Source organism: Ischnura elegans, chromosome 1 (assembly GCF_921293095.1).
Source record: "Ischnura elegans chromosome 1, ioIscEleg1.1, whole genome shotgun sequence".
Taxonomy (NCBI): Eukaryota; Metazoa; Arthropoda; class Insecta; order Odonata; family Coenagrionidae; genus Ischnura; species Ischnura elegans.
This window is the reverse complement of record NC_060246.1, coordinates 53,199,874-53,218,321: the sequence shown is the minus strand read 5'-3', so window position 1 is coordinate 53,218,321 and position 18,448 is coordinate 53,199,874. Positions and strand designations below refer to the sequence as shown.

The window sequence follows — 18,448 nt, the reverse complement described above, 5'->3', positions numbered from 1 at the left end:
TATCGATGCATGATTTTCAATCCGCATACATTTTTCTAATTGAAATGACCCAGATAGCACTATGTAAGAGAGTTATCTGTTTCTTATGGTTTTCTTACCAAAAATCATGATAAGAATCTTTTTGTAAGCTAAGGGACTTATTTCAGTCAAGGATTAGATTTTAGGTAAGAAAAGGTATGGAATGCCGTCAAATATCCTCAGATTAATATCAGTCGCTTCTGTTGGATGAGCTCCAAAGGTGGCAGAAGAGCAAGCTACACATGCTACACTGCTAAGAACTCTGCCCAACATGAATTTAAAGCCTACCGGTGAATTTCAGGGAGTCTCTCTAGAATCTGGACAACTGATAACAGATTTTCCTGTTCAGCAGACTCCAGATTATTCTCTCATTGAGTCCGGGAAGCACTCTAAAATAACAGAATACCTGCATAAATAATAATATATATGTAGTTTGTTTTAGGAAAATTAAGAACATAGCAAGACATTTAAGTGAAAGTTTGAGTTATCCGTGTTTTCCGATTATTTGAGTCATCTCCCCCATCATTAGCCCGGATAATCGAGAGTGTACTGTAAATAGAAAAAATTTTAACTACTAAAAGCGACTTGCAGGTGAAGATGCAAAGCATAATACATATACATACTTTTTCCTCGTGGTGGAAAGAAAAAAAATAACTATGGGGAGAATCAAACTTGTTTTTCACGGATAATCCGCTGCATGCGGTATCCCTAACATCACTGTGTCAGATAAGGATGTGAGGCATAAGTAAGAATTTAAAATGTAAATTATATATACATAAAAACTTAGATGCTGCGTGAATGAAACAAATTGAATTCATTCGAGGTCTACACAATCTGACATTTATAAATATTAATTTTTGTTCAGGTAACCAGATGAATAAATTATTGATATTAGAGTTTTCTTTCCGGCATATCCTACATTGCTATTCATGTGAAAACGTGATTCTTTCTTACGACCCTGGTTTTTTTTTGTGTGCAATGTCAATTGGGATCAGGCCAAAGCCAAAGAAATGAGGATGTTTCCTTAAAATTCCACTGTATAGGCGATCATCGTATAGAGGTTTTACTCTATTGGGCCTTTATAGACATAAACATGCTTTACAAGGGATAGGTACCATAGAAGCTATCTTTAGAGCAGTCACAATCTGAAATTTACTTGATATTATGCAACAAGAATTTTTCAAATAAAGCAGTACATTTATCAAGAACTTTAATTCACAATCAGCCAATTCTACTCCTAACACCTACTAAAAATCCTTCATTCTTTACCATTTAAGTTGCTAGATTTTCCATGCCCAATTTCTCCCAGTAAATGTGGTCCATGCTTCCAAAGTTGTTAGGAGTATGACGCTGATGATGAAAAGGTGATGAATGTGACCATGACCGATGACCGTGTTTGTCATGAACCCAACACAGAGTTATATCTCCACATAACATACCTCAAGCAAAAAGATATAATATACTCAAAGATGATACTTACAATAGTGTAATTGGCCAGGAAACCCTTGGCAGCAGTTGATGAATCCGTCCTCATTCTTATCAATAATGAATTCCCTGTTGAGTATAGCGTTTGAGGTGAAGGAAGGCTTGTGCCACAGTGGTGAAGCAACATTCGGCCTGATTCATCTTCACCATCAAATACCTTACAGATAAAGTAACAGCAATATTAATTTAAGTGTCTATGTTTTATGTTTCATTACTACCGCACGAAGAACAGGAAATTTTATATAAAGCCACTCACATTGACATAATCAGATGAACAATTTCCATATGCTTCCACATCAAATTCAATAAAATATAATTTAATGATGTGGCTTCTATCAACTTTAATGAGCCAATAGCATTCATCAACATTTTCATAATTTTGAGGGTAGTTTCTTGAATGTATAGATCCAAATGGGGCAGTGAAATTGCCACCACATACTGGAAGGAAAAAATATAAATGGATGAGTGGTCAGAATAACAAATACAGCACAACCTTCAATTATCAATTTTCAATAAAATTGATGAGAGGATGCAAAAAGGGAATGACTATGGAATTCATTGCCACATTGATTGCAGAGAGAAATTAGTGATAATTAAAGTAGAGAGATGGTTATCCATCCTGATGGCAGCAGAACTAATAAAAACAACAATAAAAAAAGAGTTGAATGAAATAGTTGGCCACAAGATTGAAATCTAATAATAATAATAATAATATGTAAGTAATAATAAATTTATTTCACCTTTGGCAGTACAGACATCTGCAAGGCTAAAGTCAAATATAAAATTTACATACAATTAGGTACATTCATACATGAAGATTGAAATTACCAGGTTCTAGGAAATTCCCAAGAAAATCATTTAAATATGATTTGTACGTCATTAAAAACAAATGGGCTGGTTTAGATGAGCTACAATCATCCTCGAATGTTCACCAGAAAATGATATATGTACCTAGTATGTACATACATGAAAATTGATCGATGAAACTTATTCTTGGGGAAAATTTCCTAATAATTTAATTAATAGACAATATAAAGGGCATTATATGATACATTCATAATAATTTTCCAAATAGCTTTTGGTTTCAACTCCATATTTTCTCCCATTTTCCTCCGACACCATGGAACTAACTGTTTTCAAGTATTAACTAGGGATGGATGGATCCAGGATTTTTTTTCGGACCTGGATCCTGATCAGATCCTTGATTTTCGGAGCCAGATCTTTGGATATTTACAAATACAAATGCATTTTCAAACTCCTGCTATAAAACGAAGTACCGTCAACTGGTCTTAAGTCGGACACTTTTATTGGTAATTTACATATAATGAGTTTGTTTTTTGATTTACGCTAATATTTTGTTTGAGTAAGAATTAAAAATTAATCAAATTATGCATTAATACCATTTTAATTAACTCATCCAATGTTTTATGTCAAAAAAAAAAAAATGCGTGTCTGACTCCAACTGCCATTCCGGTTTTGAGTCGGACAGTCTTTTTATTTTCACAGAAATAAGTCTTTGCAGGCCCTTCTGTCCAGATTTGGACACACAACTGATGAAAAAATGTTATTTAATCAAGAAAAAATGTCAAAGGGCTGGTTACGGGATGATTTTTGGTATGGGGGTTATGGAGCTGCATCATAAAAAAAAATATTTTGAGCGAAGAATTGAAAACACCATATTTATTGTTGATCCATCTTTCAATAAACATTATAAACATCAAGGTCTACATAAAAATGAAAATAGGTCACTCTTCTGCTTATTGTTACCTCGTGTGGGGGATCTAGCTTTTTCTCAATTTGAATTAAATCCTCTAAACACCTGTCATCTGTGTCCGGCCATTTAAAATGTTTTCCCATTTTCTGTGCACATCGAATTTCTAGTTCTTCATCCTTAACACCTCCCATGCATGCAACATAATAACTGACACTTTTCGTGCTCGGGAATTTAACTAACACCCAATCTCCAACTTTCGGTCACTTAGGAACACTTATTTCCTTTTCCTCACGAAGTTCTATTACCACAGCGTTTGAAGATTCCCCTTCTAATATTGAATCATTAAAATGAAAAATTTGCACTGATCTTTGTTATTTTTGCTCCTTTGTTATTTTTTCTCTTTATAGCACCCGACGTGCCCAGATTGGTTTCCTCCAGATGTTTCCTCAAAACGTCAGCAGGTGTGATGCTCTTACCGGGCTCCACGTTAATTTTTCTTTTTCTTGGAGGGGCATTACTCTTTTGGCCCCCGAATCACATTTTCTCCAACGGTTCCATCACTGAGTCACTCACAAGTTGCATGATCGAGTTCCTTTCATTAATATTCGAAGTATCTAATCCACTGGGGATCTTCTTCAGAATGTTCTCCAGGGATAATGGGTGAATGCCGCAAATTTGGAAACCAGCCATAATATTAGCAGCGGCATTGGGCTCAACCCTTTCACACAATCTCTTTAAGAGAGAAGGGAAAACATATTTTGTCTTCTATCGGTTGTTGCTCTCCATTCAGTTAAAATTTCTCTCTAAGCCATTTTAAGTGGTCGAAAAAATGCCACATCCAATGGATGGAGCAGGTGAGTGGCATTGGGAGGGAGACACACAAATCTAATGTCATTTTCCTTGCACATTCTTATCACATCTGGCTGGACAAATTATCACCAATCACCACTTTTGGGCCAATGAGGCTATTTGCCCAAGGCATCACGATGGTTGAAAACCAATCAAGAAATGTAATTTCGTCAAACCATCCGGATGCTGACCTATTATATCTAGCACTTCTGGGGCCCCCAAGGGTCCATGTATCCCACATTTTCTCTGATTTGTACACCATATACAATGGTAATGTTCGCCCACTTGCTGTTCCCGCAAACATGATGGAAGTGGAAGACTTAGATGAGTTCAAAATACGCTCAGGATATTTAGTCCCCCTCTTGATTATGGACACTTTTCCACCAGGTTCGTCTCGTCATGATTGAGGATGTTGGATGGAGGAACCCCATCAATTGTCTTTCTCAGATGTTCAAAATATTGTTTGCATTGCTGAGGGTCAATCTGTAAATATGAACGGAATTTTTTCGAAGAAATTTTGAAAAACACAAAATAATCAACACTTGCATTGGAAATTAAAATAATAGAACGAAACCTTACCTTAGATCTCCTTACGGGAATATTTCTGCAAGTCCGCAAAGAGAGTTCAGCATTTCTGCGGAGAAATCCTTCCACCCATTCTTCTCCAGGCAAATTATTCTAAAATCGCGGCTCAGGACATCCAGCTTTGTTCAAATATAGTTTGGTCAATATACAAAGATCAAATTTTGTAAATGGAAAGCCCCATTCCAAAACCTTAGTCAGATTCGCACATATAATTGCCTCCTCTTCTTCATTAAACACTGTCTTAGCTCCATGTTTGCCAGGATGTTTTCCAAAAACATGATCAGAAAGAGTTGACTTTGTGATCTGTTATTTCTTGGAAGCAGCTCTGATTGAAAGATCTAACTTCCTCAAGAGCCTTCTCAATATCACAGTACTTATCCATTTTCTGGGCCAAATAACACCACTCCAATTCCGTAGCGCAAGGAAACACAAACCACACACACGTACACTTCTCCCGTCACTTGGCATTGCTCTGTCTGACTTCAGGTGGGGATATGTCCACACACTGTCTGACTCCAGAAGAAATAATGGGAAATTTATTTGACGCTCAAAATTTAGATTTGAGTACATTGTAAATAATGCATACTTGGAGAGAATATATTTCTTCTGGATTATACTCACCTTAACCCGGTAACGCCTGAATTTAAAAAAATCATCTGAACTTTTTCGTAATATTCAATTTTTAAATCTGATTGATTAGATGCAAATTTAATACTTTTAGCACTAATAGTCTTGAAGATACAGCCTGGTACAATGTGGTATTGCCAGGCCCTTAAGAGGTCAAAAATCGAAATTAAATAGGCGTTAGTAATTTCACATTTTAATGCCAGAAACGTTAAAAAAATTTCTATATTGCGCAAGAAATTATCAAAATTACTCAAACATGTCAAATATTGCTTAAAAAAGCAAACTTTTCTCAAAAACGTAATTATAAATATGCTAATTAGTTTACAACTCTCAAAATCCCAAACAAATCACAATAAATAACAAAAAAGGTTCGTTTAATATTGCACTACCAGCTGGTGCCATATGGTACCGCTAGGCGTTAACGGGTTAATACTGATTGTAACGACATTGACAGAGGTTTCATGTGAAAGTTAGACAGCGACATTTTTTCCAGATTTTTTCTGGAATTAATCTTGTCACAACTTTGAGCCCTATTAATCGAGACAGGCGGTGTTGCGAATGCTTCCAAAAGGAAACCTCATATGCCACACAATCATATTACGTCGCGGCGAGTGGGCCGAATAGAAACAATTCCATATCATTTCTACATGAGAACTGCTCGGTGTCTGACTACACACCCCCTGTCCGACTTTAGACGGAATGACGGTAATTACTCAAGTTTCTTCTGAATACATACAATCAAAGGTATGCTTTTAAGATTTTCATACACATTTTTATATTTTTTATCAATTAAAAATCATTTTTATAAGCTTTCAAGTTATTTTTAAAAGCACTAATATCTTTACACGCTCAGGATCTAAACTGTTACACTTGCATTTGGAAATGAAAGTAGGAAAAATCTTCGGATAAACCATTGACTGAATTTTAATATTCCTCACATAGGTTTCCCCCAAATTTTGTGACTTTCTCATCCCATACTGACTAGTGTTTCACCCGCAAATGCTTCAGTTACGGTGAATCGTATTTTGTTTGCACTTCCTCGCGATAGTTTCATGTCACAGTGCATGCACATGGTTCTCTATGTCAATAAAAATGTGATGAAAGACATTTATATCGGTGTATCATTAAATTAAATTGCAACTGCAAACAGCAAAATTAACAATGTTTAGAACAACATAAATGTCACAAGCGACGAGTTGCGGGAACAGAATGAGACGACCGCTCAGTGAGAGGAAGGCATGGTCATCAGAAGTGTGTAAAGGGTAGGTGGAGGGGAAGTATTCACGCAATGAGGGAGTCAAGGACGAACATGTCAGATCTTACTATTTTGTGACGTCGTTGCCTTCAAAGTGAAGTCAGGCAACCTATGTGATATACACAGTTGGCGTTTCCAGGCTGTATCTTCTTCTTTGATGGTATTGATGCCACGCCTGTTTCTTTGAAAATTGTGCTTCTTGGACCATGCTGAATATTGATATAGTTTTGTAATAACTAAAAAAAACTGTTTCAATCAATTTGAGCTTAAAAAACCTTAATATGTAAGAAATGCGACACATTTGGTTAATTCTTTTTTTAATCTCATGCACGTCATCCAATTGCCAAAAACTATCAAGACATGTGGGTTCGAAGATTTTTGCTGCGTTGATTAGATGATTTTTCCATTCTATTCGGGTTTTTCACCGCGTTTGTTGTTTTTTAATGACAACGGTTTCGCTGGCGTTACAGTCAGCGTCTTCCATTCTTTCCATTCTATTCGGGTTTTTCACCGCGTTTGTTGTTTTTTAATGACAACGGTTTACTGGCGTTACAGTCAGCATCTTCAGGTCGAAGGTATGTGAAAAAATTGGAAAATTTTTCCGCCTTTTATAGGCATAAAATTTTTCACCTTATATAGGCAGCGGCGGCTGCTGATCCGCTGCTGCTCTCTCATTGGCCGGTTGTCCATCTCTCATTGTTGGTGGTCGGAGAATCCTCTTCCATGCAATATGCAGGCTGTAGCCTTGATCTCTGTTGAAATTTGCAGGCGTTTTCGCTATCTCAGTAGCTTCTCTGATCAGGCGAGGGAAGTATTTATTCTCTTTAGCTATTATCCTGGTGTCTTCAAAGAGGATGTTATGTCCAGGTTCACTCCAAGTATGCTCAGATATGGCTAAGAGTTGGTGCTGCTTGTTTTTGGTAGCCCTCCGATGTTCCTGCAATCGGACTATCATTGATCTGCAGGTCATAGGCACGATGTATTAGTGTTGCCACCAAGGAGATTTTTTGCACTGGGTGGTGGTGCGAAGAAGCGTTCAGGTAGCGGTCAGTATGCGTTTTCTTTCTGTTAACGGCATGTCCTAGGAGCCCATTTCTTTTCCTTTTTACCAAAACATCCAGGAAGGGAAGTTGACCATCATGTTCCATTTCCATGGTGAATTTGATAGCGTGGTGCTGCGAGTTGAGATGCTGTAGGAATTTCTGCAATTCTTCGGCGCCATGGGGCCAAATGATGAACATGTCGTCAACGTATCTCAGCCAGAGCGATGGTTTCTTTTCGTACGACGCGATAATAGCTAAAGAGAATAAATACTTCCCTCGCCTGATCAGAGAAGCTATTGAGCCAGCGAAACCGTTGTCATTAAGAAACAACAAACGCGGTGAAAAACCCGAATAGAATGGAAAGATCACTATCAAGACATCTTCACGTCCAGTAAGTCATTCACCTGGCATTTGTTTGCCAGAAACAGAGAATTGAAGCAGATAAGATGAAAAGGGTCAGTGGGTGAGATGGAGTTGGGATGAAACACACTTCCGTTGTTCTCATGTAACTTGATATTTTCCTTAGAAGATAATGATTTATGGACTGTCGTCTCATAAAGGAAAACCATTTCATGTTGCTGCTCGGTGCTAATGCCTAAACAGACTTAAAATTAAAGCAGTTGTGATTTATTATTCACAAACTCTGCAAGCGACAAAAGGGCCTCGGTGACAAGAATTCTTTTTAGACTGGTTTGAAAATTTGTATTATGAACCCCTTGGATAACATGTATTTTTCCTAGATGTTAGCCCACCCATAAGAAAGGTGGGAATTTCAAAAGCACGTCCAAATTTTTTTTTAACGAGAGAAAAAAGTCTTTAAATGCGTGCCTACCATCATTAAAGATATTTTAAACTATGAATGTTTATATGAATAAGGTTTTCCTATAAATGATAATGTGAATTAGGTTTAACTTCTTTCCTTGCTTTTCATCCCTTTTTAATTATTGCTGTAATAACCCTTATCTTAAGTGTCAGTGTTAGGATTTTTCCCAACAGTTTTTTACCTTATGCCCTCAACCATTACAGTCATAGTCATAAATAGTATCACTTATAAAATTCATAAATTAGCACATGGAAATGAGATCCATACTTTCAGATCTTCTCAACTCCACTTAAAAGCTTAAAAAATACAGAGACGATTCATTTCCTTTGAAGAGAGTAAATTTAAAAAGTAAATGAGAATTCGTATGAATGGAAAAGAGAAACATTGAAAATAACCTTTACTCACATGAATTAACAGTTTTATAAGAGGCTGAAAAACCCCTTCCTCCATAAGATTGGTCAGTTTCAAAAACCACATATGCATTGTTTCCAGAAGTGGTCACCACCAGCGAATTATTTAACAGATGGCAAGCGTTGAGTAACTTGGGTGATTTCTCATCAGGTCCTCCATATATCTTAAAACAATACCATATTTTCATAAATCAAAACAAGAAAAGATTACCACAAAATGAGAAAAAAGTTACCGATTGATACATTTGATTTTTACATTGTATGTAATTAAATAAGGAGGATAACTAATTACTTGAAGTCCCCTTTGGAGAGCCACATAAAAATTGATGACAAATGAAAAATGTAAATGAACTCATATTCAAGCCTTTTACACTTCAGAAAATTGGAATACATTATTTTTTCTCTCTGGTTTGGGTGAGTGGAGCTTGTAAATTTCCTGAGACCAATAATTGATGTTGTAAAGGGACATTAAAAAATTCCAATATCACAACACGAGAGATAAACCAATATATGTAGTAATCTAAAAGAAAGTCAAAATATACTCTATCACAACAAGTTAACTATTATTAATCAATGAGAAAAGTAATTAAAATACAGAATAAATATAAAAATACAAATTCAACCAGACTCATCACTAGGAAAAAATAGCAAACAGCAATAAATACTGCGTGAAGAGTTCTCTGGATCGCTGCGGGGTCAGGAACTGCATTACTGCTGACATTTCCAAGGCCAACTCGACCATCGTCCTCAGAGCTGTGAGTGACTCTGTGAGTGAGTGAGTGATACTGTGAGTGTGAGTGTCATTCACAGCCCTGAGGACAATGGCCAAGTAGGACATCTAAACGTCGGCAGTAATGCAGTTCCTGACCCTGTGGCAATCCCAAGAACTCTTTACGCAGTTTATTTGCTGGGAGGGCACCAAATCTTTCTTCAACAATAAATACTACTTCACAGTATTATTGATTCAAAACAGTTCTAAAAATACTTTCCAATTTTGTAACAAAATTCATATGACAATAGGCAATGCTGTCTCTCATTTCAAGGAATATTGGCCAGAAAAAAGTGCAATTATATTTTTAACAAATGAAATTCAGAACAATTGAGTACATAGTAGATAAAACTGTAGAAATGGCTTGGGGCTATAGGCTAATCAACCTTTACACTAACATTTTCTAACATAGTAAAAGAAAGTAATCAGAATAAAATATGAAAATATATAAAATTTCGAAATACATTCTGCCAGTAACAAAATGAAAATAGCATAATAAATTTTACATAATAGTCCCTGAAATTTTAATTGATATGCTAACCTAAGTTACACAACAGGTAGAGCAAAATATCCTGATCAAAGCTGGATTAAAAGAAGTTAAAATTAAAGCAGCAGCTGTGCGAAATCAACTTGTTGCTCAAAATATCTCTCATTAACAGTAAACTCTTGATAACCCAGCTTTCAATAATCATGTTTGCAGATTATTCAGGCTATTTTCTCCTCCCTTCATGTGGAATCTCAAAGAATATTCATTTGGAAGAAAATAGTAATGAAACTCTTTTACGATCCATGTATCTTGATAAAATGCATCCAAATATTTACATAAGTGTATACATATATCATATTGATAGATTAAAATAGTCACTTAATTGGTAAACTTGACAATTTAATCACAATATTTTGCTACTCCCATGAGAAACAAATAAAAATTCAGCCGCATATACTTCCGTAGCAGACTGTTGCATTCAAAAACTTATTTGTGAACTTGGACAGCACGATACCTCACCACAATGATTGTCTTTCCATTTCACCTAATTCCTGGAGTCTTATATTCTTAGGAACTCTTGTTTAAAAATTGATACAAAATTGGGGGAGCAATAAAATATAAAAAACCCGGAAAACATGGCCAAAGCAAAGTGAGTTCCAGTCAGAGTAACCAAGCTTTCCATTCTGCAGAGTGAAAGCAGATCAAAAACTTAATGCGAGCAACTCGTGACCGAGTGATAGATACACTACAATGTGTCCAGTGATAGATACAATTAAGTTATTGTTGCCTCATTCCTGTGGCAGTTTTTCAAAACAACAGTTATCATTAGAGCTCTGCTTTTGCTATTTTAGGGAATACGGTAGAAAAGTAAGAAATTACCCAAATATACGATGCAACATTGCAATTAGTTTGGAGTATAATCAAGAATAATTAACATATTGCCTAATAACAGCAAAACTATGTTTCCTGACATTATGGCAACACTTCAACCAATGGATCATTGATCTTTTTGCCAATGAAAAACCATTATTTGTAAGAAAATTTCAGACTGTGGCAAAGATGAAAATTTACTATAACTTTGGAAAATATAAACTTAAGTGTGAATAAATATAACATCATTAACTACAGGACATATTTTATTAAATTTCTGGCTTTTGGTTAATGCTTAAATGGAAAATATTTTCTACATTATGACGGAAAATGTTAACATCACGACCACATTTATTGTATCCATGATTATCTGGGCATTGCCGTGCATCCATTACCACGGATAAGAAACAGTTGACTGCAGTTGATTCCTCATCAAAAATAAACTTTAGATCTCTAAGTGGAGAGTAGGGGATATCCCATTTCCATGTAAATGATTGGGAACCACTATTCATTCATCTTCCAAAATAAGGAAAAAATAAAAGTACCTTCTTAAGTCAAAACTACTATAATTTATCATGGAAATACTAGAATAAACCTGTAAAAGAGAGTGCTGATACCTTGCCTCAGCTCGAAAGGAAAAAATCATAATTACTACCCAGCCAGCACAGATTTGAACTTATCCTTGGAGAAATCAGATATTGTGGGGATAAGCTTATCCTCCATATGTAATATCCCTTTTTTCCACGATTTCAAGCGTTTGGGGAGGGGATGTCATGGTACCATATTGCCAAAATTGGCCGCAGAGTAGCGCTGAAGTCCTCCATTACCGTTAAAGCCATTATAGTGGCTTCGTGTTTACATTTTTGGTGTTGTGTATAGTGGTGTTTGTGAGTAAAAATCGTTGATTATTTTGTGTATACAATAATAGTTAAAGTGATAATGCGACCTAAGCATCGTTTTTGTGTGCCTGAGTTCGATGTGGGCTACGCCGGTACGTACAGTTGTGGCGACACATCAAAACATCCCGGATTGCCGTGGATATTAATGAAGGAATCATCGACAGTGCTGTGATTTGTTAACAAATGCGAGGTATTAGTGATCGTAATTGCCAAATTCTTGGGTATAACGGTAATGGATTTCGAATTTGTGCTTTTAGAAACCATACGTAAGGTAATTCACCAGTCTCCTCTATAATGTGATGTACGGAATTGAACAGTAAGATTTATGGTTTACCGATGAAGGTATAAAGACTGCTCCGCGTTCTAGTGTATTGTATATCGTTTCAAGATGAATCATTCATTAAATATATCGTTTTTAGAGCAATAATTTTGTTTATTTTCCACCTTCTTCTAACGGATTTTTTGGGATGTTCCTAAACTTGCGTGAATGTGTAACATAGTGAAAAAAAACCTCATTGTGGAGACTAGTGCGGTATTGGCTTTCGATGGTGAATGATTCAGTGCATTATATTTCATCATGTATGTTATTATACAGTATTGTATTGCAGTATCCCATGTAGCATCAAATATCTCAGAGGAATCTCACGAGATATGATCTCATAGGCATACAGACCTCATAGACAGAGTGGTCATATATGCCTCGTGAGATGTCTCTGGCATATTTGATGCTATATGGGATACCGTAATATAATAAAATACAATGATGAAAAATAATGCATTGAATCTTTCCTCATCGAAAGCCAATTTATGTTATTACGGTTATTACATTATTTTCACGTAGTTCTCATGAATCTCGCGTGGCAGCGCAGCGATCGTACGCGAAACAGCTGCCACCTAGCGGCAATTATACGGCGTAAGGATAGGCATATCTCCAAAAATGCGGAAGTGCATCTCCGATTTATCCCAAAAAACGGCGTGGATTATTCATACTTTATCTCTGCTTTCAGATAGGTTTCGTCGCGGCATATATGTATAATATCCTCGTATTTAGGGATAAGGCAAAATCTGTGCTAGTTGGGTAGGATGCACTCTACTGAGTGATAGCTACAATATTCCTCCAGAATATTAGGGACAGAGCAACTGTAGTGGCTGATTATATTACATCGACACTGACAAGTGCCAATTCCTTTGGCTAAAAGATACTGATGAGTCATAATTCTTCATAGCAAGAAAGGGGTCGATGATTATTAATGTTTACCTGCAAAGAGTCAAAATAGCATCCTCGAGATCTCTCCAAATCCATATTTTCAACAGTAATTTCTATACTTCGGCCCCATGCCACTTGAATGCTCCATATGCAAGTAGTTGATAAAGGATAACCTTTTGGATACCCAGGCGATGTAAATTGCCCAACTGGTTTGGTGAGTATTCCTCCACAACCTGATTAAAGAAAAATTTTATAAATATATCAATAATTATTATGGTTGCAAGTACCAATGAAGGTAAAAATTAAACCCATATCAAATTATTATGAGAAGAATTTGATGTTAAGCAAGTTAAAATAAAGCCATATAGCCATAGAAAAATACTGATCATACATAACAAAGCATGCTGAAAATGTCTCCAAAAAGTGCAGTAAAATTTATTTTAGGCTCAGTGCAGAGGGATAGGATACGCCACATTGATACTAATGGCAGTCTTACACCAAGGCAATGACAGGCAACACGTCATATGCAACAATGATGGTTTCTGTTGCTCTAACGCTGCAAATGCAATGCTGCATGCAGCAAAAAACCACTTAGCTTCTGGTTGCCATGCTTTCCAAAATGGGAACAGGCCTGGTTGTCCATTTTCAATTTCACTCACAGGCTATATTTCCATTGCATAATGTGATGACCATTATACACATGGTCACCATTTTCAGAGCAAATATTGAAAATTGTACAAAACTGCATATTTATTCTAACTACACTAATGATTTGATCTCTGCATTTTTTTGGGTTTTCTTCCGCATCAATTGGCTTGTGGACAATAGTTTTGCAGGGTGTCCTGCCAGCATCTTCAACCTGAACTTCTGGAACAATTAAAAAATGTTCAAATCATGGACATACAAAAGGTACATCAATGATCGATACAAAAATCTCCTGTTGCAAGAAATTACAAGGTCTCATTCAATCTCATGCGCATGGTGACACTGTCTCAGTAGTTAGCATTCTCTTTGTTAATAGGAATCGAAAGTCTTTTATGCACATCCTAATAAAATTCTTTAAAAAAAATTTTTACCATCCATAAGCTGTCAACTTAGAGCCACGCTAACACAATGTATATACCTGTGCAATTGAGTGGTAGATAAAATTCTTTGCAATATGCATAAAATTAAAACAAAGACTATTTCCTGGGTATGCATGTGTGCATTTTGGCTGGCAAATTTGGGTAAATGCATTATGTAAAAAAGCCTTGCTTGCCTTAAATGACAGCCAGCAATCGATGTGATAAAAAATATTTCTTTGCCATGAGCACCCTTTTCTTGGTCTTTCATTTGATGACATCACCTTGCCTGGAGTAAAAGGCCCGTCGAGAGCAAAAATCAGTTGCTATCTGCGGCACTTTACAAATTGCAACAATAGTTTGAAGGGTAACATTAGCCGCATACTGCAACATTGCTCTATGTTTCCTTGATGTAAAACCACCTTAAACACTTGCGGTTGCATAGCATGACATCTGTTGCTGTGATGAATACATTGAGTGCTTACAGAAGTGATACAATACATCAGGAGGTGCAGAAAATGTTTTGATAACAATAAAGTTAATTTTCAACTGCAATCAATACTTGAATCAATGAACCAACTCAAGTATGGTGGAAAGCAAGGGATGAGAGAGAGAAAGATATCGGCAAAATAATTTAATGACTACACTGTTAGTAACCGGTGAGTAACTGCAAGAGCAGTTTTCAGGGTCCCATTTTGAGCCATCTTAATGTGACACTGCTGGTAGCAATAATTTCAAGCTGGTGATACTCACTACAATCCCTACTTAGTGTTATTAACACATTCAGTGTGGAGCACATCAATTGACATGGTCCCGTCCAAGCCGAGATATGGAGCACGTCAATTAACGTGCTCTGCCAGTCGGGCCGGGAGCCCTTTCTCCACATACGTGACTAATATCCACTTCCGAGTCTTCCTATTATGTGTATGGCCTTCAGCAAGCTTCCCTCTTTCAAACAGTGTGTGCCGTTTGTAAATAGCAGTATTTGAATGGAAGTTGTGGCGTGTATATCTCCCTCTATTTTTCTTTCTTACTTTATCGGCCAATTTTGACGACGTTAACCCTTTCACAACAGACGTCGGGTGGAGCTGATGGCCATTTTTAAGCGCATAACACCTGACGTTCAGTATAGCTGTCGCAGATTTTTCAACACAAACGAGTGGACATCGGCTCTGGCTGACACAAGGGAAGGGAAGGGACCGTTGAGGTTGCAATTGTCCGATGCATTTAGGCCCGGTCTGAGACCTAGATTAGCAAGTCCTTAGAGGTACTCCTCGGCAATTAAGCCCGACCCCCCCACTCATTTATAACCATCCTCATCCCAGAAATCTATTGCAAAGTGGTTATATTTTCAATAGTTTTTTCAATGATATATTTTACTGAATACTGCAATGTTTTTATACTTTGAAATGAATTCTTTGATTTTTTCTGTGCGTAAGCAATTTTTAAATGAAATTTTAGCATTAAAAATAATGTGCTTCTAGCTTTATTACCTTGTATTTACTAACTTTGTCATTATTATTGCTAAAAACCATTTCAAATTCCACAATGCTTAAAAAATGTTAGTATGTAATTCTTTTAGAAGAGTAAATTATTGAAAATCAAATGCCATTGTTTGGTTGAACAAAACATTGGTAACGCATTAAGTTGACCATGGATTCATACTATGATAGGGTTAGAGGGTCTTGACCAGTGGCTGGGGTAAGGGATTGGCACCCCATTGAGTCGAGTCCCAAATCTGAGGGACAAAAATACCCTGACAACTCACCTTCAAAAAAGAGCTCTGTGAAGAGAGGTTTAAAATAATCTTATGCTGCTCATATCACGAAAATGTTTTCCTACTGTAGACACCCACAGGAATAGGTTAATGAAAACTGGGCCTGCATTTAATGTGTTAAACTGCTCTACTGCAGCCTTCAGGAGACATTCAATATATGACACTGAGAGTCAAGAATTTTTTCCTTGAAATGTTCCAGAATTAGAAAGTTAATTTGAGAACAGATTAATGAAAATCAACTAACTCACTGCTACAGCAATACAAAAAGGAAGGCATTACGCATTACCATTTACAACCCATTCCAGTCTGAAACCATTATGAGCCACAGACACATCAGTTTTAAAGTGAACTGAGATTCGTGGCATGGTAGATGAGATTGGCGGTGGTAAATTAGTTCCACAGTATTTTCCAATTGAACTGCTGCTTCCTTCCTCTGTATTAGGTCCTTCTTTTATCTGAAAAATTGATAAGAGGAGTTGGGAAAGAATAATGACTACTTAATCGGTACAAATTTTTGTCAGCTAAAAGTATAAGGGTTCTACCACTTCTGTGACAGTACTTCCTTCAAAAATACACAAATAATTGTATAAAGGTTGTTTACATGGTAAATATAAGCCTTCCAGCATGGCAGTTCCTAAAACTTTGTAATCAAGTATTTTTTTTACAAAATCTAGCCTTAAAAATCAAAGTGCATAGAGCATATTGTGCACCAGAGAAATAGGGGACCTAATTTAATCTATTATTCCAGTTGAACGAAAACAAATTTAGTATGGCTACTGAACTTACCTCAACAAAGTCATATGCACAGCCAGAATTAGATGAATTTTCAAGGTGGAAATGTGAAAATGTAATATTTAAAAGATTTCCATTGGGTGCAATTATTTTCCAAGTGCAATCCTGTGATGATGGGTAAGAGTCTGGGAAATTGGGACTTTCAATTACACCACGGTAACCCTTTACCTCCACATTACAATCTGAAATAGGTAGAAGCAATTAATTACTGAAATTACTATGATTTCACATCTAAAATTACTTGCAAAATTGTTTTTACTGATTCCTTGGATGTAAAGCAATACTTTCAAGCTGGCCTAGAAACAAATTTTCTTGAATATAGAAATGGTCATCACATGCTATTTATACTATGTGCCATAGAGGTCCCTGGAGGGGGCATAAGCGCTCTGATGTGAAGCCAGCCCTAATGGTACTCTTGCACATTTAGCCATCATGCCGGGCCCCACTTCGTCAATTTGCCATAAGCGTACATGTAAAGAAAATATTAATTTTTTTCTGAAACCAGTGACTACAGAGGTCATATAAAGGTACATAAATATTTAGATTGTGTTTATATTTCTGGATATTATTATCTATATCCGGAAACATTCCGTTAGGCAGATATATGCTACGTAAACTTTGCATTCGCAGATAGTTTGCTGCTCGGCTTACAGGTGCAATAATCGCACAAATAGAAGGATAGCAGCCACTGGTGAGTAAAAAAATAGAATAAAATAGATAATTGTGAATTGCAATCGCCTGAGAGGTAGCACCGCTCTATTTCGGGGGCTTTGACAGTGAAAATGGAATTTTATGAAACAAAGCAGTGAATTATTTCCGTGTAATGTCGTAAAAATTATTTTAGCTTCGGGTTTGGTCAATATTTGTATCATACAGGAGCAGTTCATGACGAGTTCAATGGTTACACTACTATGTTCGTAGAAGAAACGACGGTTGCATAACAACATATTCAATCGATCTTTAATTTCCGGATTAAGATTCATAAAGTTGAAATTAATGCAATTTTCGAATTGCCAGCCATTGTTTTGCGAGTAACATTGAGTCAATTATATTTGACCGAACACCTCATTGTCCGTTGATTATTGTCTTCCTGCAGGTCACAAGGGCTCTGATCCAGCATAAATTTATTCTTTGGGCATGTATTACTATTTAATTTCATCGTACCTTTCGCGAAAAATGACCAAAGGCATTATTTAATGAGTTAAGAGCAAAAATTGGTTTGTTCCTCGTAAGACTCTATGTTATAGCGGGGCCTGGCATCATAGCTAAATGTGCAATTTGGCCACGCCCCCCTGGCTTCACTTCCCGCTGTTGGAGAGGATAGGGCGTGCCCCCTCCAGTAACCTCTATGCTATGTGCATTTCAGCAGGTGGTAATGGCAAAAATATAAACTAACTGTTTGTCTTATGGGGTTGAACATGCAATATTGCAGATATGGGGTTGCAATTTGTTATTTGTGACTTGAGGGATACCTGAATATGAACAGATTTTTTTAACTACCTGAACAGTCAGCACCAAAACATCTGTTTCACTACGGAAAAGGAGAGCAATGACCAGCTACCCTTCTTGGATGTTATGATCAAGAGAAAAGGTAATGGTAGTCTTGGACATGCTGCACATAGAAAGGCAACGCACACCAACCAATACCTCAATGCAACGTCACATCATCACATTGCCCAAAAGGCCTCTGTGGTAACCTCTCTTCTCCACCGTGCTCTCATCGTTTCTGATGCTGACTCATTGGATTTGGAAAAGAAACATCTGACTGCAACAATTC

The 18,448-nt window shown here is 36.6% G+C and overlaps 1 protein-coding gene across 1 annotated transcript in view; it reads right to left on the bottom strand.

The window, feature by feature from the left end:
- Positions 1 to 18,448, bottom strand: part of LOC124160663 (cubilin-like) — a 270,327-nt gene that overhangs the window by 156,380 nt on the left and 95,499 nt on the right. The window contains exons 26-31 of the mRNA XM_046536589.1: positions 16,666 to 16,853; positions 16,166 to 16,334; positions 13,093 to 13,274; positions 8,805 to 8,973; positions 1,760 to 1,941; positions 1,499 to 1,660 (exon numbers count right to left, since the gene is read on the bottom strand). Coding sequence (XP_046392545.1) covers positions 1,499 to 1,660; positions 1,760 to 1,941; positions 8,805 to 8,973; positions 13,093 to 13,274; positions 16,166 to 16,334; positions 16,666 to 16,853 — 1,052 coding nt within the window. The remainder of the gene's footprint in view (positions 1 to 1,498; positions 1,661 to 1,759; positions 1,942 to 8,804; positions 8,974 to 13,092; positions 13,275 to 16,165; positions 16,335 to 16,665; positions 16,854 to 18,448) is intronic.